At 45.3% G+C, this 26,893-nt stretch overlaps 1 protein-coding gene across 1 annotated transcript in view; it reads right to left on the minus strand.

Annotated features, from left to right (window-relative positions):
- LOC147712075 (guanylate cyclase 2G-like) overlaps positions 1–26,893 on the minus strand; it is a 427,466-nt gene that overhangs the window by 317,565 nt on the left and 83,008 nt on the right. Inside the window, exon 7 of the mRNA XM_086919591.1 lies at positions 3,400–3,412. Within this exon, the coding sequence (XP_086775717.1) occupies positions 3,400–3,412 (13 nt within the window). The remainder of the gene's footprint in view (positions 1–3,399; positions 3,413–26,893) is intronic.

Raw genomic sequence — 26,893 nt, forward strand, 5'->3', positions numbered from 1 at the left:
TTGCTAATATAATTAATATTTTGTGTGCACCAAAGGCTATTGAAGAGCATGGGTTGTGAGAATCATTTGATGCATGGTTTGGTGACATTGGAAAGGTATTTGCAAAGGTTGTTGGTTTGATAATATAGGTGGGATAGTTCTTGGGAAGGTTTTAATGCCACTTATCATTATTCTTTTATGTCTAATTGGTTTCATTCTCTTGCATTGATCCTTTGAAGCAATTTGTGTAAAAGGGGTTTAAATTGTGGGTGGGAAGATAAAGTATAAGCAATGTCTGCAAGACAGAGGAAGAGAGCTGATGAAATTGAGCTGGGGAACATTAAGGCTCTTATTTATGATGATATAAATATTTTCGAAGAATCAAGATGCATGAAGCTGATGATGATGGAGACAGCTCTGTTACTAGAGTAACAGGTTTTGTAATGACTGATTTGTCATCATTGTGGGGGTTGATAAATGTATTTCTAATTAACAAATAAGGTTTACTGAATGACATGACTGCTTTACACCAAAAACAACAAAGCTACTTTTTACATAACTGTTTTCTTAACATATGCCAGATAAGGCCTAAGCAAGGTCAACTCCATCTTCTGTTTCTACATGTTCATTTTTTGTCTCACTCTGTCTACGTACGTAGCAGGCGGTACAAAAATAAAATACTTGGGGGCAGATTTACAAGCCCCCTGCACCACCGGTACGTCAGTTTTTGTGACGTACTGGTGGCGTATCTTACTGCTCCATATGTACAAGGACAGGAAAAGCCACTCTGCGTGGCTTTTCCTGTCCTTGTAAATATGGCCCCTTTATACGCATCACTTTGCGTGAAAGGGACGCTCCATGGGTGTTGCTGTGGGTGTTCCCACGCAACACCCATGAAACAAGACACATTTCCAGATTTACGAGGATTTGTAAATCTGGAATGCGTCTGAATGATATGCCTCCCCAGGGGAGGCGCAGGGAGGCGCAACGGAGAAGTTAATTTCTCCTTGTTTTTTCCTCTTTCGATGCGTGCTGCATTCTACAACACGCATTGAAAGGGGAAAATGTCTGTAGCAATTGTTTTTGTGCAGAAAGGTGCCCCTTCCTGCACAAAACAATCTCCCCACGACGCAGGCATCCTTTCACCATGGTGCAAGGGTGCCTGTGCCGGCACATGGCTGCAGTTTGTGCGCCAGCACAGGGGGAAGCACAGAGATGCAACATATTGTTGTAAATATGTTGCATTTCTGTGCTCTGAAAGTGACTCAGTGCAGCATAGCCAAATGGCTTGTGGAATGCACTGAGTCACTTTCACTGTAAATCTGCCCCTTAGTTGTTGTTCTTAGTGAATATAGAAGGCTTCTTCTGTAGAAATGTAACTATTGTTTCCTGCCTGTTACTTCAAGCCTATTCTTTACATGAGTTTGGCATTGTTTTGAGTGTAAATAGGTATGTGCTCTCACATCCGTTGACATTAGGTCAAAAGGAGTTATCTTATTATTCATTTAGGAGATGATGTTAGGATGGTATTAGATGATGCTGCAGTAGATTATTTTCTGTATTCTAATCTGTCAAACCTGCTAAACAATTTGATACCTTTATGCTGACTTTTGCTGTGTATTTTGTTATATAAAAGGCTCCATTGAAGATGTTAGCAATGTCTGGCTTGCCCCAACTCTGGAGAGTAGGCCCACATCAATCCATTTCATGCTTAGAAATTAAAATATTGTTGTTATATTTACTGCTGTATTTGAGGCTGATGCAAATTCTTTTTCTTGACTAATTAATTAAATGTTGCCTTCTGTAATGCTGTTGGCGATCTTTAATACACCTTCATGGTTTCTAATTTAAACTCTGTCTCAAAACGGTTTGTTGAATTAATTATGCTGCTTGTTTCCCTGGTAATTTTGATTCTGTCAGGGGCACATTGACTCAGAATCTCATCTATTCTGAGGTCAACACCGCTCCTGCTCCTGCAGAGGCGCTTTCTATCAGATTATGAAAGACAGCGGCAACAATGAGTCGTATCTTTTTTTGTGTTATAATTTTTTATTAGCATTTCATATTTAAAGACAATTTCATATATAAATATAACAAAATCTCAATCCATCCATGAAATATATACCAAATTACATAAACATCTTATTCCAACACGTTATGAAAAAGAGAATAAATATATGATATGTTATACAATAAAGGTTTTCAGACATTCATTAACTGAAGAGCACCATCAGTAAATCATCGCGTTGAAAGTGAGAAAGCCATTGATCGTGACAAATTAGATAATGAGTCGTATCTTATCTAGTTTCTGTAGCACCTGGAGTGGAATGTTCTGCCTTGCCAAGTTTTTACCTGAGAATGTTGTGATTTGAATTTGCATGTTGAGGGTGTTTGGACTTGGGGGAAGCAGAGAGTACCTGCGTGTACTTCCAGGGCAGCTCCACATCTTTGTTAAGAATAAAACCTTTTTGGTGAAATCACTTACCAAGTCTGTAGTTGTTATTACAAATTTATTGGCGATCACTGGAGTTGCCTCACAAGCCCACAGGCTGCTTTGTTCACCATGCTTCCCCATACTGTACATCGTATATCCAGGTCAACGCAGTGTACAGCTGCTTACTGCTTAAGTATATGCTCCTTGGAAGTCTCTTCAAACTGGATTGATGTGCCCTGCGCTGAGGTGCTAATCAATTTCTCCATTTATGTCGTGGCCGGGCAGCACTCTGAGCATAGGTACTGTTGTCTGGTGATTGCTGAGTGCATTCTCTAGGGAGATATTTAGCGATGTCCTAGTTACCTGAAAACGTTACTCCACAGAGCCTTAGAGTGAATCATGTGCTGGATTTTGACTGCGCATGTGCAGGGAATATAATGACTTAAATACCAATTGGATTACTTTGCGCCTGCAATTTTGGGAATGTTTTTTACCGCTTCAGTGCATACCAGTGTTGAAACATTTCAAGGTTTCCTCAGTAGAACACCATCTGTTGTTACCATGCATTGTTTCTAGGCAAACTGTGTAACTGGTAATCTAACCTCTCGCCTGTGCTGCCATTTTGGGGTTCTATCTGCCACCCTGTTGGATGAAGTTGAAGGTTAATCTCATCCAGATTACTGTGTCTGCCAAATTTATTGCACTCTGTAGCAAGTCTAGAATATAGCCAAACAATGTGATAAGCACACTTACTTGCATCTTCTGCTTGTTATTGTGACAAATGATACTGCGTATCTTGAATACAGCACCACGCACACTAATTTGTATCCACTGCAAGTAGAAACTGTCATTTTGCTTGCTACGTCAAGTGCATAATCATAGCAAAAAGTACCCCTATGTATATCAGCTGCTTGTCTGTCGGCACTAAAGTTTGCTGTAATTCATTTCAATTATTTACATTGTTAATTGGTCTGCTGTTACTGAACAGTGATAACCCTGCTCATTTGTAATGTTTTCTTATTTCCAATGTATTCTGCTTAATTTCTACTGCTTGTCTGACGACACTGAAGCTTGCAACAATTAGCCTAGCAACATTTAATCTCTTTTGTTTACTATAAAGTCAGTTGCTCCTCCTCCATCATTTCAGGACTCTCCTGGAGATCCACCGGTCTGGAGGTCTGTTTGGTTTGATGCATTTGAGACCTATTTAAGAGCAATTGGAGCCTCCAGGTTAAGAGCAGAAAGAAAAAAATATGTATTGCACTCTCTAGGGTCTGAGTGGAGATCGAAATTCAAACTTTTGCCTGAATTGGTGTTGGATGAAGGTGAAGTGTTTGATGAGTATCAAGTCGCGGTTAAAAAACTCCAAATTAAATTTTATAAACAATCCAGTTTAATCATTCTCAGGCATACGTTTTTTAAACGCAAACAGAAAACAGATGAAGATGTGCACACCTACATCACAGCTCTTCGCAGACTTTTTTGTGTCATTTCACAAATTTCATAGAAAAGGTGATTAGAGAACAGCTTGTAAGCCAGTGTAAAGATCCGTCAAAAACTCTTATCCATGGGAAACCCATACCTGGATGAAGCTATCAAAACAGCAAAGAATATTCAAATTTCTCAAATTTCAGTCAAAGAACTAGAGGAGAAACCTTTACAGTCAGTAAATGTTGTTTAATCTGGCAAATTATATCGAACAATTTCAGAGATTCTTAATGGAATCATCCTCATCTAATATGTGTTTCCGTTGTGGGAACCCTCCTCAAGGTAAAAATGTTAGAGCATGTCCAGTTAAAAATATCACCTGTAATTACTGTAATCCAGATCCAATGGATCACTCGTGTGCGGCAGGAGCTGTGAGTGTCTCTCCCAGGAGCCGCAAAATCCTCCTAATAAGAGGGGCAAAACATTTGCCTGACATGGCAGAAGCCACGAGTTACCTTCCAACGCGGCAGGAGCCGCAGAACATTTGTCTATCGCGGCAGAAGCCGCAAGTTACTTTCCAACGTGGCAGGAACAACAAAACATTTGACTCCCGTGGCAGAAGCCGCGAGTCATTTCCAACGTGGCAGGAGCCGCGTTCCTGAACGTCGACCGCGGGTGTGGTCGCTTGACCTCATTCCTTCTGACTTCTGAGTGCTTGGCTTTCTGAATTCGCAGTGTTTGCCAAGCCAGGCCGGGCCGGTCCAGGTTTTGGCAGTTGCACAGCACAGCATCAGAGTGAGGCTGCCAGGAGAGGCTGCTGCGGCTCTCCGCTCTGCCTGAGGTTCCGTGATTCTGAACCCGTTCGATAAAGGTCGTCGGATCTAGACGATTTTGGTGTCAGCGGACCGCAAATGACGAGTGCGGTATGTACGAGTGTTTTCGTAATAATCAATCAATGAGAACACTACGTATTCAGGGATTCCGTTCAAACCTTTGGGGTCCATTTTGTGTACGGCAGCCATTTTGTGTGGTTGCCCTCACATAGGCCGATGACTACGGCCGAACGAGTCTTTGGGACACGTACACCTTAGCTGACTTCTGAGTGACCTGAACAAACTGAAACCCTTGCCCAAGGCTGACCTCGTTGAGCCAGTTCCTTGTTAGGCAGCTGGTCAGATAGAGATCAAAGAGCAGGATATTGCTGAGTTTATGGTACATGCACACACCCTTTTATCTTGCTTGTCATCTGCTTCTGTTCCTTCCTTTATGGCTTAATTACTGATTTGGGTTGAGGTCTTTTTATGATGGGTCCGTCCAGCCTGTTCGAGCAGGAATGTTGGATTTTGCTTGGTCATTTCTGGTGGGATGGACAACGGAAAGTGGGATTGTTGTCATGCGATATGTTTGAAATGTCATCTTCCGATTGGTCAGTTTGTATGTAATCGATGCTAGCCAGGAATGTGATTTTAGCATAAAAGACGATGCTCCGCTCTATGAATTTGTGCAGTCTCTAGCGAACCACCCGTGTTGTGCTTCGTAGACATCTGTTCCTGGTTGCAGCCAATAAATTTGGTCTTTGACGTCACCAAGAAGTGTCCAGTATCTCTGTTTGCCAAGGCAGGGGAACTCGAAGACATTGGGCGTTTTCCCTGGCGCCGCTGGGTTCTAAAACCCGGTTCTTCAGTTGGCGCCCACGTGGGGCGACTTCAGCGGTACCGGTCCAAGCCTGAAGATCGTGAGGAGCTTCGTGTGAAAATTCTGGAGGAAGGCCTGCCACTTCATCGACCGCTGTATGTCGTTGTGGTCCGAAAGTCTTTGCTGCGAGGTTCCCCGCTTTCCGACGGCTACAAAGGACTGCTGCCCTGACTGTCGCCCTGTCTTGGAGCCATTAGACGATTTGTAGAGCGAGACAATAGACGGGTCTTCTGGTGACGCCATCGACATTTCAGTTAAGTATGAGTGGAGCGTCTCCCAGTCCTTAGTTTTGTTTTGGTATCCCTTCGGGATTCTTTGATTTGGTACCTGCAGGCCCCAAAGCGGAGGGACTCGTGTATTCACGAGACTATCGTTTTTGATATTCCCTTGAAGTTTGAAGCTAGACTAGTGAGCGAAGATGCCTGGTCTTAGCAGACTTGGAAAGATATTTGTTGTGGTTGTACTAGGGATTCCCGATTGGAGGACTCGTGTCCGGTTCCTCCGATTGGAACTCCGACCTATGAGCTCTACGTAAAACATGGAGTGGGCCCTATCGCGTATAATGAAGTATGGATCAAATATACCAGGAAAGACGGTGTCCTACAGTGGCCCCGTTATGGTAGCTTTGAAACAGAGATTTTAGATAATCTCGAAGTTAAACTGTTCAAGAAGAAAGTCCGGCCGGCGATGTTTGACTCTTTCCGCGTATGACGAAAGGAAGCCAAACAGAAAGAAATTAAGTTAGCGAAGCGAAATAAAAGAGAACGAGGTATGTCAATGGTGCAAGCGGCTATACAGTTTAGGGATAACGAAGAAGAACAAGAAAGAAAACAGATGCTTAGGCAACATAAATTAGCGGTAGACAAATGCTATCCAGCTTTGCCAACTCAACAGCAAGAAAAAAAGAAAGATCTTGAAAAAGATCCTTTAATGTCGCATTTATTGAGTTCGCCACCCCCTTATCTGCAGAGTGCTACAGCATCTCCGCCCGTTGTAGTTGCGCAACCTCCGGTTGTTTTGCCACCTGTGATTCCTCAACAGCCAGCTCCTTTTCCATTGGCTCCTATTCCTTTGGCGCAGCCTTCTCAAGGGCCGCCGCCTTTGCTACCTCCTTCGTCTGCTACTCCTACGTCTGTATTGTTTACTCCTCCTGTTACTGTTCCTACTTTTGTTTCTTCTCATTCTGCTTTGTCTCCGTTTTTTTGTCAACTTCTCCTTCTGTTCGACAGAGAATGACCAATAATGTTGCTGGTCTCTTTTCTCCTCTTCTTGGTTCATTGGGTATGTCTCCTGTTGCAGAGCGTAAGCAATTGCGTAGACAATTGCCTGGTCCTGATATACGGACAGTGTTAGATCACTTAGCGCGTAAATGGGTTACGTATCCTTCGCACTATGATCTCGAGTGTGTTATGGATGTTTTCCGACAATGGGAAGCACAGAAACAGAGATATGTTTTCGATATGATGTGTTCTTTCCTTCGTGAAGAATGGGAAAATGGTAATTTAGGACAAGCTCCGCCTGAGTTGTACCGTATACGGTCTGAGTTTGCGAAAGGGACTCTTGTGGGTCTTGAGGTTGAGAAAGCAGTTGCGACGTTGTTGCCATTTAGGAGTGAATCTCCTTCTCAGCGATTGTTTGAGCCTGATTCTTCAGTTAGGAGACAGGCGCGATAATATCCGATGCGAGAGGTTCCCCCAGTTGGAGACCTGGTGATGCACAAGCTGTTCCACCTGTTCAGCCACATTTTCAGCGTGTCTGGGTACATGTTCCATAGAAGCGTGCTGAAGTTTTAGCCCTTAAGCAGACTTTGCCTAATCCACGTAAAAATCCTGCAGGGTACTATAAGGAATTATCACAGACTGCAGATTCATGTATTATGAATCTAGCCGATATAGACATGTTGTTTGGGAATGTTGTTCCACAGCCTATAGGGGGATTGATTCGTCATACGGATCATGCACAGGAATTGGGTGATACATGGAATAATCTTAGAGCCGCAGATAATAGACAAGTAGGTGGTGCTAAACCAGAGGACGTGATTGCTGATCTCCCTGGTAGGATTATTGATTATATGAAGACTTTGATGCCTGCTATGCGTGTTAATTGGGACAAGTTGTCTGCGTGTAAGCAGAAGAAAGACGAAAATGTGTCCGACTTTTTCACTAGATTTGAAGAGACGTTTATCGACCATAGTGGTCAGGATATGAGTACAGAAGGTGGTCAACGGTTGTTCGTTGACAAGTTTGTGCATAATTTGCTTCCCGAATTGTGTAATAAGTTGAAGGATTCTGAGAGTGCTTGGGCTGTTTCTTCGTCAGTGCAGATTTTGGCTACTGCCTAGTACTACGAGAATAGAAATAAGGATGAGATGGAGAAAGCGGATAGGAAGACTAAGGAATTGAAGACTAAAGTTCTTCTACAGCAAGCTTATCCGCCCGTAATAATCAGCGTGATGATCATCAACCTCAGCAATATCAGAGAATGGTGCTTCTGAAGAGGTCGAGGTGTTCAGCAAGCTCCTAGAGGTAGAGGACGTGGTGTGTTTCCTCAGAATGCACGTCCCTTGCCTCCACAGAATTCTATAAATAGCTTTGATCAGCAGAATGGTGCGTCTGGTAGGACGGCACAGTACTATGCAGACGATTACTATGTTGAAGGTGAGAATATGGATGGTAATGATTACTAGGACAGCCATAGACAAAGAGAGGGAGTTGTTTCAGTTCCAGTAGATCAGAGTGGACCTTATGTTGAAGTGATTGCATCAGGTGTGTCAGAGCCTTTTCTCTTGGATACTGGTGCTGCAAAGAGTTCTATTATGCACTCTAAACTCCCTGGCGCACCTTTGTCTGGCTTAACGAATGTTTCAGTAGGTTTTTCTGGCGCCCGGTTACGAATCCGATTTCTAGTCCGTTGTCTATTTCTATTGGACCTTGTGAATTTGAAGCACCTCTCATTCTGATGACAGGTTGTGGTGAGAACTTGTTGGGATTGGACTTGTTGAAAAGATTGTATGCGACGCTACATTGTTCTCCTTCAGGAGTACACCTTCCTTGGGTAAGAGAGTGATCTCTCTAATGAATTTATCTAAAGATCGACTTCCACCTGAATTGTCTTCTCTCCCTGATTCTCTTTGGCCTACTGGTCCTAATGATGTGGGTCTCTTAGAGATTCCGCCATATGTTGTGACGTTGAAAGCGAATGCTAGACGTATTCCGCAATATCGAATTTCCAGTGATGGTGAAAGAGCACTTTTGGCGATCATCTATCATCTGATTGAGAAAGGTGTGATTGAGGAAATGAGAGGTAATGTGCGCAATAGTCCTGTTTTGTCTGTTCTGAAACTAACTGATTCCTCACAGCCTCCTGTATATAGGTTTGTGATTGATCTCCGCAAGGTGAATAAGATCGGAATTCCGCAATTTCCTGTTGTGTCTGATATCACCGCTTTACTGACTTTGATTCCGGCTACAGCCACGTGGTTTTCGGTGATTGACTTGAAGAATGCTTTCTTCAGCATCCCGATTGCCGTGGAGAGTAGGGATATCTTTGGCTTCTCTTTAGGAGGCCGAAGTTTCCGGTTTAAGCGCGCTCCTCAAGGCTATTGTGAGAGTCCATCGATCTATAGTCAGGCTTTGAAAACGCAACTTGATCTGCTTGTTTTACCTGATGGTGCTGCTCATATTCAGTATGTTGACAATCTGTTAGTTGCTGCCGACAATGAACAGATTTGTAGAGAGGCTACTTTGTCGTTGTTACGTCATCTGTCTGATTTCCATCATAAGGTGTCTCTTTCGAAGTTGCAATATTGTCGACAAGAAGTTACCTACTTAGGTCACCTCTTATCGAAGGAGGGAAGGAAACTGACCCCAGAAATGAATTCAAGCGATTGCGAAAATGAGTGTGCCTATGACACAGAGAGAAGTACGTGCTTTATTGGGTATTACGTCGTATTGTAGACAGTGGATCCCTAATTTTTCATTACTTGCAAAGCCTTTGATAGCTCTTACTGTTAAGGATACTCCTACTCCTATTCCTTGGACTGACGAATGTCAGAAGAGCTTTTCAGAATTGCGTGATGCGTTGTGTTCGGCTCCTGTGTTGGGTACTCCCGACTACAGTAAGCCTTTTACATTGTATGTCCACGAGAGAGAGGGATGTGCATTGTCAGTTTTGACTCAACAGTTTGGCGATAAGCAGCGTCCATGTGCTTATTTTTCGTCGACTTTGGATCCGGTAGCTAGAGCGTTGCCGAGTTGTTTGAGAGCTACACCAGCAGCGGCTGTCTCGATTCGACAGTCTGTTGGCTTAGTGATGGACAATACACTGATTGTGATGGTTCCACATGCGGTGGATACCTTGTTGAATCGTACCAAGACACAGCACTTAACTAGTGCTTGGTTGTCGGGTTACGAATTGACACTGTTAGCGAGTCATGTGCATATAAAGAGATGCAACACATTGAATCCAGCTACGTTGTTGCCGATTTCAGTTGAGACAGATGTTATTGAACAGCATGATTGCTTCCTTAGGACAGAGGAAGAAACGAAAGGGAGGATAGACATTAGGGATACTCCTCTTCCAGAGTGTGATGGTACCTTATGAGTTGATGGTTCGTGCTTTAATCTTCCGAATGGTGATACGACTGCGGCATATGCTGATACAACTTTACATACGATTGTTGAAGCTGCACGTATCCCACATAATTCAGCGCAAGCAGCAGAATTTATTGCATTGACAAGAGCGTGTGTGTTGGCGAAAGGAAAGCGAGTGACTGTGTATACCGATAGCCAGTACGCGTTTGGTGTGGCTCATAGTTTTGGACGTTTGTGGAAAGAGCGTGGGTTCCTGACTTTGCATGGAACTAAGATTCAGCATGGTCAGTTGGTGAATGAACTTCTTGAATCTCTTACTTTGCCTTTGCAAGTCGCGATTGTGAAATGCAGTGTGCATAAGAAAGTTACGAATGATGTTGGTTGTGGTAATGCGTTTGCAGATGAAGTCGCGAAAGAAACTGCGAGAGATGAGTCGAATGTATGTTGCTGGTCCGGCGAGATGGTGTTCCGGATGGAAGTATGTGTGAAGATACGATTGAGAGTGTGAAATCCATCCAAGCTGAAGCTACAGAGAAAGAGTTGAATGAATGGAGAGAAAGCAAGTGTAAATTGGATTTGAATGGTTGTTGGGTTGAGTTGTCAGAGCATCAGAGATGGTTGTTACCCGATGCGTATGTACTTCCAGTGGTTACGATGGCTCATGGATTGGCACATATCAGCGTGAAAGGGATTTGCAAGTTGTTAGCTCCAGTGTGGCAGAATGCTGGTATTCCTAAGTGTGCAGAGAATCTGGTTAAAAACTGTATGGTGTGTTTGATGTACAATCCTGGTAAGGGAACTCCAACTCCAGCTGGTCATTTTGCTCCTCCAACGTATCTGTTCGAGGCTTTGCAGCTAGATTTCATCCACATGGAGAGGTGCACCAACCTGAAATATGTATTAGTGGTTGTTTGCTCTTTTTCTAGATGGGTGGAAGCCTACCCTTTGAAAGATAACACTGCCTTGTCCACAGCGAAAGTCCTTATTAAGGAATTTTTCCCTAAGTTTGGTTTGCCGAGAATGATCTGGAGTGAATTTGTGGGTCAAGTGATGAAGAGAGTATGTGATGGATTAGGAATCAAGCAGAAGTTCCACACTGCAAATCATCCCCAATCAGCTGGCCTAGTCGAGTGCTATAGTGGCACTCTTAAGCTGAAATTAGCCAAAATTCAAGCGAGCTCTGGTTTACAATGGCCAGATGCCTTGCCACTAGCTCTTTTGTCCACTAGAATGACTGTGCATTCACGAATGGGTCTGAGTCCATGTAGGTAGTTTTTGGTTGCCCGGCAAATATTTGGGGAGTGCCGCGGCTGACAAAGTTTAGTGAGATAGAACACCCTGTATTGCTTGACTACCTGTACGAATTGACGGCTAAACTGCGTGTTTTGCATCAACAGGTTCATGATACACTGCCACAAGCTTTTGAAGATCCAGGACACGCCATCGAACCTGGTACATGGGTGCTGGTGAAGAATTTCCAGCGGACCAAGAACGAGCAGCCCCGCTGGAACGGCCCGTATTTAGTTCTGTTGTCCACCCGTTCTGCAGTACGGGTGCACGGTAAAAAGAACTGGATCCACGGCCTACATTGTAAGAGAGCCCCTTTGCCTCTGCCGTACGACCAGTGGGTCCAGAAAGGACTTCCTGATTCTGAAACTGAGACCGTGCCTCGTTTTCTGCCTTTTAGCGATGCCCGTTTGATTGGAACGAACACTGAGCAAGAAAGTGACGATCTTCTTCAAGAAGCTGTGCCTCCGTTGAATCATTTGAACACTGTTGAACCTGAGTTATTATTCCGTGAACAGACATTGCCTGGCAAAGAGCGTTATGATTTGCGACAGAGAGTCACTGGACAAATAAAGTGAAATTCTTTCTTTCTTCTGATTTTTAAGGTTAGCTCTCCTCCGAGGAACTATTTTGATTTTTGTTTTTCGAACCGCCATCCGGGTTCAGCTGTAGGGTCGCGGTGTCAAGTCTTTGGAGTGCAAGCCGAAGACGTTAGGTCGACGGTTCTGGTTGGTCTGAGGGAGTTTCCCTGGACTGACAGACGTGTTCCTTAGCACAGAACACCCTACCCCCGCGAGCAGCAATTAGAGAGGATGGAGTTTTTCGAGATGGAGAGACCTGTTGAAATAATAAGCTTTAAGAGCAAAATCTGTAAATGAATGAGCAGAAAACGTTTTTTAATATTGTGTTTGCTTATGTTGTTTAGCTTAATGATGTTTTTAATTGGATATATGTCATTCTCTTTTCAAGTGACGTTCATGCCCACTATGCAACCTATGCCTCCTCCTACTGTTTCTTCACATTCTTTTCACCCTCTGCCCGAACATGAAACTGTCAGAAGATTGGAATTTGCTAACAATTCCTTTGTTCAGCTCCTGCATCAACACCAGCTAGTAATGAACACGAGTAATTGTTGGGTTTGTGGCCTCTTGCCCTATACTACCGATAAAGGTATTCCTTACCTGGTTTTGCCTTTTAGCTACAATGGTTCTATTTGGGCATATAGAACGATGTTCATTTATGCTCATGGAGTCAACCCCCAACGTTCCATGAAAGATAGTCCGAAGATTAGTGCTCTGGTCAAGGGTATAGATTAGAGAAATTAGTTCCTATGAGACTATCCCGAGAGATGAGACACAAGCATACATTGGTTGGAACGTTACTGGATACGTAGTTAGTCTGAGTGTTAACCAGCGAGCGAAGAAATCCCCTCCGATTTGGATAGTGCCCCATCAGGATCATTATTGTCTGCAAGGTAATGGCAAGAATCCGAGAGCTCAGTTAGGGAAGAGTGTCTGCACTGAGACTTATGTTTTTGCGTCTCACACTTCCCCAGCTTTCCTAGCAGCTAAGGGTACCTATTTCATCTGTTACGATAAAGCGTACACATGGTTGCCCCCTGACTTTTCGGGCACATGTTTTGTTTCGTTCCAGTTGCCTCCCACATTTACAGCTGCGGCAGATTACCACAAGACGAGAGTTGCTAGAGGTGTCTTCAGTAAGGAAGATACCGCAGGACAAGAATTGGGAGATTTCTTTAAGGGTTTTCTGCCGTTCTGGGGACCTATGGCTAACAGCAGGAACATTCGACAGTTGACGAGAGTGGTTGAGTCCCCCATAGTCGAAACTGCCGGTGCCCTTAGTAACTTGACTGCTGAGCTCCAGTCGGATCGCCTTATGACTCTTCAGAACAGAGTTGCGCTAGATGTCATACTTGCAGATAGAGGTGGGGTTTGTAAATTGATTCAATCGAGCTGCTGCGTTTTCATTCCAGACAACGCTCCAACAGTTTTCCAGGCCATTTCCAGACTACATAAGATCTCCGAGTCTGTACATATAGACGAGGGAGATTGGTCGTTGATGGGATGGTTTTGGGGATTTTTATCCACGTGGGGATGGAAGATTCTGATGGTCATTGGGATGATACACGCTGCGTAGGCTGAAGCTTGAGGGAGGGATGGCGGTCCCAGATTTCGAACTATATGATTTAGCGGCGCAGCTGCAGATCCTCACGCAACACGTGGCGAGGGAATTTCGGGGACCTGACTCACACAGAGGGAGGGGGGTCCCGCGACACGTCCTATCTTACATTATTATGTCCCAGCGGCTCGATGTGCGGGACCTGACACTCGAGGAAAACACGTTGCGACTGTGTTGGCATAGAAGTCGGAAACGAGCAGGAGTGAAACATCCATATGCCCCGGAAATACCTCTGGGCATGTTGACGGCGCTGCCGCACGGAGGAGATTGGACCCCCCTTATGGAGTGGGAGGAGATGGGGCTCCAAGTGGTGGGCGATTTGTACGCTGAGGGAGAACTGCTTGCCTTTCAAGCGGTGCAAGATCAGTTTGGAATCCCGGCTGGGCACTTCCTCTTGTACATGGCCGTCATGGCGGCGATTAAGAAGCACTGGGGAGAGTGGCAGATGGAACCAGCGACTACGTTGGCGTGTCAGTATGTCGTGATGGCCGCGGGAACGTTCAAGGCGATTACGTGTCTCCAGTCACGAATGCTCAGCGAGGGACTGGCACCTCTTACTGGGTTGAAGCTGAAATGGGAGGAGAGTGTGGGAAAACCCATACCGGATGACACGTGGGGTCAGCTCTTGCGTAGGGCGGGGAAGGGTTGCAGGAATGCACGCTTCCAGCAAGTGCACTTCTTTGTGGTCCATAGGGTCTATCTGACCCCGGGTAGGATACAGAGGCATTTCCAGGTTGCGGGGGGCGGCTTGCCCCAGATGCTTCCATCCGGGGGCGGAGTTGGACCATATGTTCTGGGACTGCCCAGGACTGGGCTCATACTGGACGGATGTGGGGGAGCTTCTGAATGAAGTGACGGAGAGACAGGTGACCTTTGACAAGGCAACCTGCCTGCTGTTATGGTTTCCTCATACAAAGAAGACAAAAGTTACCAGCAAGTTTTCGTCCTGGGGTTAATCCTGGCTCAAAGAGAGCTCACGTGGCGCTGGAAGTCGGCGGAGGGCCCGTCCAGTAGGCGCTGGGCGTTGGAACTGAGTAAATAGGCCAAGAGTGAAAGTATGATCCGGCTTAGGCAGGCTACGCGCACCACGGAAGAGAGCGGCACGGGCGTGGGAGTGTCTGGTGCAAGCGTTAATTGACTATATGTCGCAGGAGGAGGATGAGGCTGTGTGAGGTGGATAGTGCATTCCTGGATGGCGCACAGTTGCGTGAGTGTTGTTCCCTTAGCTCCTGCACCACAGATTACATTCCGGCAGTCAGCACGCACCAGTGATATTTCAGGGATTGGGTGGGGGATGGGAGGTGTGGGGGGGCCCCGAGGGAGGCATGAGGATGTTTCCTGTGTACGTGGACAACGAGTTGCGGCAGGTAAAATGGGCCTTTTCGGTCCAGGTTCCTTGGGTAGAAGGAGGGTGTTGACCTGAGTAATTATTCCTTGATGCTAACTGGTAGGGGTGAGTTGTTGGTTTAGGGTTTGGGGAGGGGGGGGGGGTAGGTTCCAAAAAAAAGCAGCCCCATTCGACGAGCCTGCATTGACTGATGTCGAATTATTGAGCACTTTGCTTTCTTATCGCCTTACACCCTCCCGGATTGTTGACTCTCGCCGCCCTGCCTCCGGGATGTGGGCTGAATGGCAGTGTGATGCTGAAGTAGTCATGGGGGTGGGCGATATGTGGATAGGGCAGAGATGTATGAGAGATGTATGTATGCTGTATAACTCTGATGCTGCAATAAAAATTGTTTTAAAAAAAAAATGGTCATTGGGATGATCTTAGCTATCCTTTTCCTGTTCTGTCTTTGCGTACAGTGTGCTCCTGTTATTTGTGGCCTTTGTGCTACTTCATGTGCTACAGCAACATCTTGATGATCTCATGAATATAGACCTGGATTCAGACTAACGTGGGTTTGGGTTTGTTGCCTATGTAAGGGCAAAAGGAGGGTCTGAGGTTCCGTGATTCTGAACCCATTCAATAAAGGTCGTCGGATATAGACGATTTTGGTGTCAGCGGACCGCAAATGACGAGTGCGGTATGTACGAGTGTTTTCGTAATAATCGATCAATGAGAACACTACGTATTCAGGGATTCCGTTCGAACCTTTGGGTTCTATTTTGTGTACGGCAGCCATTTTGTGTGGTTGCCCTCACATAGGCCGATGACTACGGCCGAACGAGTCTTTGGGACACGTACACCTTAGCTGACTTCTGAGTGACCTGAACGAACTGACTCCCTTGCCTGAGGCTGACCTCGTTTAGCCAGTTCCTTGTTAGGCAGCTGGTCAGATAGAGATCAAAGAGCAGGACATTGCTGAGTTTATGGTACATGCACACACCCTTCTATCTTGCTTGTCATCTGCTTCTGTTCCTTCCTTTATGGCTTAATTACTGATTTGGGTTGAGGTCAGTCCGGCCTGTTCGAGCAGGAATGTTGGATTTTGCTTGGTCATTTCCGGTGGGCTGGACAACGGAAAGTGGGATTGTCGTCATGCGATATGTTTGAAATGTCATCTTCCGATTGGTCAGTTTGTATGTAATCGATGCTAACCAGGAATGTGATTTTAGCAGAAAAGATGATGCTCCGCTCTATGAATTTGTGCAGTCTCTAGCGAATCACCCGTGTTGTGCTTCGTAGACCTCTGTTCCTGGTTGCAGCCAGTAAATTTGGTCTTTGACATCACCAAGAAGTGTCCCGTGTCTCTGTTTGCCAAGGCAGGGGAACTCAAAGGCATCTGGCGTTTTCCCTGGCGAAGCTGGGTTCTGAAACCCGGTTCTTCATGCCCCATTGATCCGCCGATCTGTCGCTCCCTGCCGCTGCCGGAGGGGGCTTGCCGTGGATTCCCCCGTAAAAAGGAAAAACTGGATTATAGAATTGTCAGCCAGCCGGCAAGTTTGTGATGGGGCTGGTTTTGCGGCTTGGGGTGTTTTGGAGGGCAGCTGGTGCAAGCCCGGGACGGATCTGGGGAAGCGGCCCAACCCGACCCATCTGAGTGCCGGCGAAAGGAGGAGGCAGAGACCAGAACAGAGGAGGTGAGGTAGAGCAGTAGAGCAATAGAGCCCGTGCAGCCCCTGCTCCTGCTCCCGCTCCCAATCCCGCTTAAGCTCAAGGTTCAGCCCTTGTGCCTGCCGGGCTCAAAGGCTTGCGGGGTCTGCGGGAGTCTTGCGGAGTCTGCGGGCTGTCTGGCAATTAGCACCTAACTGCATGTGCCTGCAGAGCCGCAAAGCGCTTCAACGCCTGGAAATTAAGCTCCGTGTAAACTCAATTAAGGTATCTCTAGGAAGGCAAACAGTGTGGGCTATAGTCTCTCCTGCTTGGGCGTCTGCTCAGTCCACCATCGTTAAGGATCTACTCCTGGTTTCGCAAGAGCCGGAGCTGTGCGTTCAGAGTGTTGCTTGCCTAAATTTGCTCGGCTGTCTGCCGGTCTAATCAATTAACCTATCAACCAGGGCAAACTGTTTTATGCCTTAAAATTGCCCCTGATAATCGACTTGGACAACCGGTCCATCGGTCTTTCGGGCTCACTGCGGGGGTCAAACAATACCTTCACGTCACTTCACTTCACTTCATTTCTGCCACACTGACTGGCAATTCATTCTAGTTCAATCCCTTTCGTACCAGCTAGAACTTTTCCCAAGCTCCCCCAAATAAAGACCTCAAATAAAGACCTTCAAGGACAACTCCGAACCTACTAGTATTAGTACTATAAACCATGAGGTCAGGGAGGGTACGTGGGGCAGACCTTTCCTAGGTCTACTAAAAGCAACAAATAGTTGGTTAGATTTTCGAAATGTCCGTGTTCTGTGAATGTAGAATTTAAGACAGCGTTTGAGATCAAGAGAGTGGAGAGACCTCTCTGCTGACGATTGTGGATTCGGAAAGAAAGAGCACAGGACTATAGGCTCATTAAGATGAAAGGCAGATGGAACCTTTGGAATAAATTTAGGATTAGTCCTTAGAATCACACTTTTTGAATTGGAGGAAAGGGTCTTGAATTGAAAATGCCTGGAGCTCACTCACTCGTCTGGTCGAGGTAAGAGCCAGTAGAAGTGCTGTTTTCTAGGAAAGATATTTAATATCAGCTTTGTGTATCGGCTCAAAAGGATGTTTCATTAGTTGAGCAAGCACAATGTTAAGCTGCCAGGTAGGTGGTAAAGTCTTTACTGGAGGGAACGTGATGAACAAGCCTTTAAGAAACTGTTTTATGAGTCTACTGGACCAGAGGGAAGGACCTGCAGAGGAACGTCTGAAGCGAGATATTGCGGCCAGGTGAACCTTAATCGAAGCATGAGCAAGACCCGAGTTTGCCAGATGTAGAAGGTAAGGCAAAATCTGTGCAGGAGACAAAGAAAGAGGGTGCACCTTTTTTGATTTGCACCAGATGCAGAATCTCGTCCATTTTAGGGAATATGTTTTGTTGGTACTGTCAGCTCGAGATCGTGCCAAAACAGGTCTGCAATCTGGTGGGATGTCTAAGTTATGGAATTCTCTGAACTCAGGAGCCAAGCTGATAATTTGAGAGATGCTGGATCCGGATGCTGGACTTGCCGTTGGTTCATTGTGAGGAGAGAGGGGAACGGCTTCAATGGGATCGGTGGTTCCGAGATGAAGCTCTGTGAACCAGTGCTGGTGTGGCCAAGCTGGAGCTATTAGGATATAGGTACAATGTTCCGCCTTCAGCTTCTGGAGGACCCTGGGTATCAGGGGAAATGGAGGAAATGCGTACGCAAAGACGTTGAACCATGCTATCAAAAATGCATTCCCTAGAGACCCCTTTTGGGGATGCCAGCTTGCGTAATGTTGGCATTTGGCGTTCTGTCTGGTTATGAAAAGGTCCAGGTGAGGCGTGCCCAATTGGGAGAAGATGTGACTGAGAAGTTGCTGATCCAATTCCCATTTGTGGCACATGGAGCGCTGTCTGCTCAGTGAGTCTGCGTGGACATTGTCCATTCCTGGGAAGTATTCCGCACGAAGGGAAATGTTGTGAAGAAGCAACCAGTTCCAGATTCTCTGAGATTCGTGAGACAACGTCAGACAACGGGTCCCCCCTTGTTTGTTTATATAGTTCATTGTCGTGGTATTGTCCGTTGGCACAATCACTGGGGAATTTTTGATCCGAGGAAGAAATGCTCGAAGAGCCAGGTAAACTGCTCATAACTCGAGGAGGTTGATGTGCAGTTGGCGCTCGGAGGGGGACCACCGTCCGCTGATCCTGAGTTCTTGTAGGAATGCTCCCCAACCTTCTAGGGACGTATCTGTTGATACGATATGAGGAGAGGCTGGAAGCAAGAAAGGCAAGCCTTGCAAAAGGTTCTGCGGGTGAATCCACCACTGTGGAGCTTTCACCATGGGAGGAGTCATGTGGATGACATCGTCGGACGATCCCGTACACTGGATCCATTGAGTTGGCAGTGCTTCCTGAAGAGGGCGCATGCGAAGGCAACAGTGCGGAACTAACAGGATGCAAGAAGACATCATCCCAAGCAGAGACTTGTAAAGGCGCACCATGAGGGATCTTTTGGATTGCATGCGGGCCGCTAAGGACCTCAGCTACATTTGACGCTCCTGTGATGGAAATGCTTTCTTGTGGGCAGTATTGAGGACAGCGCCCAGGAAAGTGAGACGTTGGGAAGGTTGAAGGACGGATTTGTCGTGATTGAGAGTGAGGCCCAAGTTGTCGAAAAGCTGAAGACAGGAGTTGTAGGACTTGGCCACGCCTGTAAGAGAAGGCGCCTTGACGAGCCAGTCGTCCAAGTACGGGAAGACTTGGTGATGTTGCTGCAGGAGGTACGCAGCCACTGGAGACAGGCATTTTGTGAAAAATGTGTGGCGCTGACTTCAGGTCGAAGGGCAACACCCGAAACTGGTAGTGTCTGCCCGCCACAGCGAACCTGAGGAATTTTTTGTGAATCCGGTGGCTAGGCACATGAAAATAGGCATCTTGAAGGTCTAGAGACACCATGTAGTCATCCACATTGAGGAGTTGTAGCACCTCCTAAATAGACATCATGCAAAATGACTGTTTTTTGAGATACTTGTTTAGGTTTCATAAATCCAATATAGGTCTCCATTTTTTCTCCTTTTTTCTGACCAAGAAAAGTCGGGAATAGAACCCCTTGTCCCGTTGGCCAAGAGGGACTCTTTCTATAGCACCTTTCCGGAGCATTAGTGAGAGTTCCAAAAGCAGAAGATGTAAATTTTTGTGGAGCATTGGACGATGAGGGGTCTGGGGTGGAGTTTCTATGAACTCCAGAACGTGTCCGAACTGAACTAGTTGAAGGACCCATCGATCCGTAGTTATCTTTTTCCAATTGTGTAGAAAAGACGAGATTCTTCCTCCAATCTTGCATGGTAGAGAAGAAGTGGAGACCTGTGGCAGAGAGAAGTCATTGCCTTCTGGGTTTGACCTTCTGTCTTCCCCCTTTTCCACGAAAGGAAGACTTCGTGTAAGACGACTGTTGCTGCTGTTGTCGCTGTTGATATTGTGGCCGATATTGTTGATTTGATGAGTAAGAGGAACCTTAACCTTGAAAATCTCCTCTCGTAGAAGATTGTCCTCTCCCTCTTGAGCCACGAAAAGGAGGACTCTTGAACTGGAGGGTACCCAACGCCCTCGGCGTATCGGTATCTTTTTTTATTCCTTGAAGCGCCACATCTATGTGATCGCCGAAAAGTGACTGGCTGTCGTAAGGCATGTCAAGCACCTTGGTTTGCACCTCCGGACGGAAGGCAGTAGCTTTCATCCAACCTTGGCACAGCAACACCGCAGCCCCAGCCAGTTGGCGAAAACCCGTAGATGTGATATCCATCACACAATCGATGATTTTTGAGGCTGAGCGTTCACCCTCTAAGAGAATCTTCTTAGCCTCTTCCTTTTCCTGTTCTGGTAAGGATCCCATATATGGAGCAATATCAGCCCACATTTGATGGTTATAACACGCTAACAGTGCCAAAGAGTTGGAAGCACGCACTGTTAATGCGGACATAGAAGAAAAACGCTTCCCAATATTATCTAGTTTTCTTCCGTCTTTATCCGGAGGAGCACTCAATGTAGCACAGGGATTTTTCGATTTACGCTGCGCTGCTTGAGTGATGACCGAATCCGGTTTGGGATGGCCAGTAAGGCAAGCTGGAGCCGTGTCCGGAGCCCTATATTTCTTGTCCAGTCTTGGCAGCACTGGGGGCAAGGAAGAAGGGTTCTGCATGATCTTAACCCCCTGATCCCAAATGTAATCGATGATATGGATGGACCTGACAGCCTTCTTGAACGGTTCCTTAAGATCATAAAGGAAACAGTCTTGGTGATAAGTGGTCATAGGAATTTTGAAACGCAAAGCTGCCCTTATTATGGAAACCCCGATATCCTCAGGGGGAGAATCAGCTTGCGTAGGCACAGGAGATGCCGGACAGGGAATGACATAATCGTCCCATTCATCATGTGTCGATTGTGAGTCTTGAAGTTCCCCTTCTTCATGTTGTTGTTCCTCCTCTTCATCATCTGAGGATGGCGGAGGCTGAAAGGTGGCAGGGTCAGGCTGAAGTATCAGAGAAGAAGGCCGGGGCCTAGGAGGTGGAGGCGAAGATGGGAACCTCTGTTTGTAATCAGAAATTAAGAACTGAAGGTCAGTGACTATAGACGCTGGCAGACAAACCATAGGCTGGGGAGGAGGCTGCTATTCTTCATGGTAATCTACCTGCTCTTCCAGTTCCTGTACCTCATAATCTGAACTCTCGTGGTATTTGACGTTCAGTTCGGATGAGTTGGTAGCCGTCCTGAACATAGAGTCATCATCTGAGTCATCCTCGTCTAGGAGACGCGCAGGCGAGAAAGCCTGGACTCTGGTTGGGGAAGTCAAGGACGGTGTCAGCGTGCGTTTGGTAATTTTAAGGTGAACATACGCACTTTTTAAGGTAGGTTCCGTCGCGAGCCCGTTGTCAAGGTGGTCGTCGACAGTGGGACGTCGACGGCTGATCCAGATGGTATCGTCGATGATGACGTCGATGATGATGTCGTAGACGGTTGCGGCGTCGACGGTGACATCGTCGTCGACAGCGATGACCTCGTTGACGACGATGACCTCGACGTCGATGGAGCTTTTGTCGACGTCGATGGTGCTTACGTCGATGACGCAGTGTTCGTCGACATGGGAGTGCTCGTCGACGGTGATTTAAGAGATGTCGACGAGGATTTCTTAATTTTAATTATCGATGAAATGGACCTACCAGTCGACGACGAGGAAGATGTAGACGCCGACCTGGACATTGAAGAAGACGCCACAGAAGTGGAGATGGTAGTCATCGATGCAGTCACAGGCAAAGCTGACAAAGATGTGAAAGGTTTCTTGAAGGTGGAAGCAGAGTCCTGACGAGAAACCTTCACAGGCAAGACCTTTGAATGAACCTCTGAAGACTTTTTATGTGTCTTCTTTTAAGGTGGCTCCGAAGATGGACCTGGGGATGCCACTCTAGGTCTTTTAGGAGACGAATGTGAACTCCTGAAGGAACATTCACTCTCACCAGAAGAGACTGCCTGGTCTTTATCTTTCAGTCTCTGTAGCCAGATCAAAAGGCGTCCCTCCCTGTCCTTGAGGGTCTTAGTTGAAAAGGTACGGCATACCTTGCAGTCTTTTGAAGAGTGGTCTGGGTAGAGGCAATAGAGACAGTCCTTGTGCTGGTCATCCACATGAAGTCTCTTCTTACCACATGAGGCACAGGACTGAAAGAGTCCTTTTTTAGGAGTATCAGCCATAGCAAACTGAAAACCCCACACAAGTGAAGAAATTCTGAAGAAAAAAGTACTGGAAATCCAGAAACTAAGGAAAGCTGAGCAGAGTGGATACTCCCTTAGCACGACGTGCGGTAGAAAATCTGAGGGACTAGAGCTCCTTCCAGGAAGGTTCCAGAGGGTGGTGATAGCTGATTGGCTCTTTGCCAAACTTTGGTCCTTTTCACAAAAGGACATGGATATGTTACTAATGAGAGGCCTCTGGCCCATTACTATGTATCTATGTCTATGTAACATTACTTTATTTATGTACCGGGGACTCCCATCCCGACGACGGGGAATGATTCAGGCGTGTGAATCCATGAAAGATACCCTAATACTGGATAAGCAAAGTTCTCCTGAGAATTGTAAATGAGGTCATTGTCAGAAATGGACAAAAAGTATTATCTAAAGGAGTAACACAACAATTACTCTTGACTACAAGGCACAGTGCTCCACACTCCATAAATGACATAGAAGATTACAACAGAAACATCTTTCCTTGCTGGAGGACAAAGCTGCCTTGGCAAAAAGTGCCCTCGGCTAGATGACTGTGAAGTCATACACAAAGCTGGCTAGTCAAGCCTACTTCCATCTGGGCTGTGGCAAAAAAACAAAAATTGCTTTCATGAAGTACAGACTGGGGCTGCTACCCTGTACACAACACCCCCACCCTGGCTAAGAGAAAAAGCGGGTCCTTTTTGCTGGCTATGTGGATCAGCTCCTGAAAATGTGCTGCATTTGCTGTGTTCCTGTAAAAAAATCCTCAAGGAACGGAAACAACTGCTGAAACGACATTTTAACCAGCGGGTGATTCGTACCAGGAGGCAAGCTCTGCTGGCATGCTTTGCACCCAAAGATCCACAACTGAACTGCAGTTTAGTGAAGTACCTGAGACTGTGTGAAAGTAAAATGCCGGAAACGCTGACCTAGGGAAACCTGGTGGCAAATATATGAGCGACTCCCTAAGGCGCAGCGAAGAAATTCTCCATACAAAAAATAACTTTTTTTCTGATGGACGTGGTGGTCGGACTCCACAGCAAGCGAGAACACGTCACACAGAGCCGATGGTACTTCAACTCAGGGGTTAACTGCCAAGGTCAGAAGGTCCTCAAACAGGGGGAGGGAAATCAGCTGACGGCCTGGAATGCTGCCTGTAGCGCGTGGACGGAAACAGACTTCTTAACTGTAAAGCTGTTTAACCAGGAAAACATTTTTTAGATATTTTTTAACATAACATCCATGAAGGAATGTGTAGCATATGTATTTATTTTGCTTTTTGAATATGTTGGCTTTTTGCAATGGTTTTAATTAACGATGTAAATAAATGTATACCTAACACTAAAAACGTTACGTCATTTCGCTAAGGTTTGCCAGAAAAAAAAATAATACCTTCAAGTCTGTAGCATGTGTGACAGAATTTGATTGCGAGGCCAATTCTGAGTCTGATATTGAAGGGTTAAATGAACTTTTACTCACTGTGGGGGATGAAGATTCCTGTTCTGATGACAATCAGAAACATTGAAAGAACAGTCTTGGTTCCGGAGAGCATTCATCATGTGTTGATCCTATTGTGGACATTCGTGTGGATGATTACGTTTTAAGACTCTTAGTTGATTCTGGAGCAAGAATCACAATGATCACCTAATGAATATTCAAGGACACATGGAGCCACAGAAGTTTGCTTCCTGACTGTTCTCCTGTTTCTTGTGAAGGATGAAAGATTACAATAGGAGATGTACTTAGGAAGGAGAATTGAATAAAAAAATCAATGTTGCAGTAAAACGTTGAACATTTTAGGGTGACTTCACCAGGACTTATTCAGGATGATTCTCAGGCCTGGTGATAAAGACAAGGTTCTGGTGGTTGAGTGTGATGGTGTTGTGAAGTAGTGGAGGCACAAGTTTCCTGAAGTCTTTTCTGATACCCTCTATAAATTAAAGGCTTGAAACAAAAAATTAAGGTCAAGGAGGGAGCAGTCCCTTTCAAGCATAAGCTATGTGGGGTTCCATTCATTCTTAGAGAAGACTAGACAAAGAGCTTGAAACATTGTGTGAGCAGGGGATCATCGAAACTACTGAGTCAACCTTGTGGTTATCCCCATTAGTGGTAGCATGCAAGCAAAGTAGCCAGTTGCATGTTGACTCAAATCTTTTGCTTAAAATTAATTACAGGTTTGCTCACACCACAGGGCCAAGCTTATTTTCTAAGCTTGATCTTGCCTTTGCAAGTCACCAAGTGGATTTGCATCTGGAGGCAAGACATTTTACAGCTTTAGTCCCCCCTATAGGTATTTTCCAGTATTGCTATATGCTGTTCGGGCTTGCCTCTGAGGCATCCGTTTTTAAAGGCTAATGTACAACTTGTTGAAAGAGGTGGAAGGTGTCTTTGTTTTCCAAGAGGATGTACTGATTTTTGCAAAAGATGTAGATGCGCTCAATGTCATTCTGGAACGGGTTGTCAATATTTTCAAGAACCTTGGAGTTGTAATCAAGTGAGAAAAATGTCAATAGTATTTGGGACATGTGGTTTCCAAAGAAGGCATCAAACCCAGGCCGGTGTAGATAAAGTCAATTGTGGAAGCACCTCTTCCCATTTATAAGTGTGGGGTTGAGGCTTTTTTTTAGGTCTGTATGAATTCTACTCAAGGTACATTCCGGAGTACGCATCCAAGGTAAGACCCATTAGTAGTCTGCTCAGGAAAGGTTCCAGTTTTAATTGGGATAGGGTATTTCTGAAGCTTTTACTTGGATTAAGTCTCAGTTGGTTAGAGTAGAGCTATCAAACCATTTGATCCTTTTCTACCTTGCTGTATCACCATTGATGGCAGTACAGTGGGTTTTGGTGGGCTGTGCTCACACAAAAGAAGGGGGATGTGGAGATACCATTGTTTTCGCCTTGAGGGTTTTGCGAGATATTGAACTGCAATACTCTGTTGTTGAGAAAGAGTTACTCGTGGGTTCGTGGGTAAATGAGAAGTTCCTCTGCTATGTCTGTGGTAAGCCTTTCTGTTTACAGACAGACCATAAGCCTCTTGTGTCTATCTTGAGTGTTGGTGGGGACAAATGATATACGCAGAGGATTCTGAGGTTATCTACTAAGCTGTAACAGTTTTATGTGTTCGCATTGCTGGAGGTAAGAATGCCAGAGCCAACTTTCTTTCCCGTAACCCAAGTAAAAGTTATGATTAAAATTAACTTGTCTTGTCTGAACTCATGGATAAAGTATTTGAGGATTGCTTGATGGTGTCTATCGAAGTACACAAAGTGGGTGTGTGTTCTGAAGATGAATGGAGAGTTTCTATGACTGAAGACCATATGTTACAGCAAGTGCTGGATTTCGCCAAAAATAGTTGGCTGAGGAAAAAAGTATTCTCTCATGCTTCAGCCATACTTTAAAGTTTGTGAGAAATTTTCTTTGGAAGATGGGATGTTACTTAGGTCAGACAAATTTGTTTCTCTACATAAATTGAGGTGTAGTATAATTAATAATGTCCATGAGGAGCACCTTGGTTCGACTCTCACCAAACAGAGCATTAGTTATTCATTCTGGAGGGCAAGGATTGATGTGGACATTGAAGAGGTGGTGGAAGGTTGTGGTGTATGTTCTTCAGTAGACAAAAGTTTAAAGTTTGCAATCCCTCCCTTGACCTCTATTGAGGTTCCTTCGAGACCTTGGATAAAATTAGGGGTTGATGTTATGGGTCCCTATGATTGTTTCCCTAGGGATACTAATTTTATTTGTGTCTTGATGGATTACTGTTCAACGTGGCAGGAGCTTAAATGTGTACAAGAGTCTGGTACAAGCTCTGTGGTAGAATTCATCAGAGAGACTTTTGAGGGAAGGCTTTCCAGAAATTCTAATTTCTGGCAATGGTACTCAATTTGCTAGCAAGGAATTTCAGAGTTTCCTAGAATTGTGTGGAGTAAATAATCTTAAGAGCTCTTTATATCATCCCCAGACCAACGGTCTTGTTAAGAGAATGAACTGTGTTGTTGGGGAATGTATTAAATAGGCAAAAAGTAGGAACAATGACATTGTTAAATCTGTGAGAAGTATGTTGCGGTTTTATAGAACTTCACCTCATTCTTCAACCAAGTTTTCACTAGTTAAACTGTTGAGGGTTAGAAAAGCTAATACCACTTTTCATTCAGCTTGTATGTCAAAATGGTCGAAGAGTAAGTCTGATGCCGGGAATCTGATGCTGTTGGTCAGGGAGAACATTAGACTTGCTCAGAACAAACAGAAATGTTGGCATGATCAGAAGAAAGGAATGAAAGTTGTGGAAGTACAGGTTAGGGATTTGGTGTGTATTAAATCTGCTATTCATGTACAATAAGGAAGAAACAAGTTTGATGAACCTGTAAAAATCTAGAACATTTATTGGAATGTTGTCCGAGTTGCTGGTGGTCATTGGTGGAATCTCTCAAGGGTGGTGAAAGTGAAGAAAAGCTGATGGAGAATTCAGTTCCTCTGGTTATTCTGGTTGTGATTTCACTGCCAGTGACTATTTGTTCCTGCTC

The sequence above is a fragment of the Lissotriton vulgaris genome, chromosome 5, assembly GCF_964263255.1.
Source record: "Lissotriton vulgaris chromosome 5, aLisVul1.2, whole genome shotgun sequence".
NCBI classification, from domain to species: Eukaryota; Metazoa; Chordata; class Amphibia; order Caudata; family Salamandridae; genus Lissotriton; species Lissotriton vulgaris.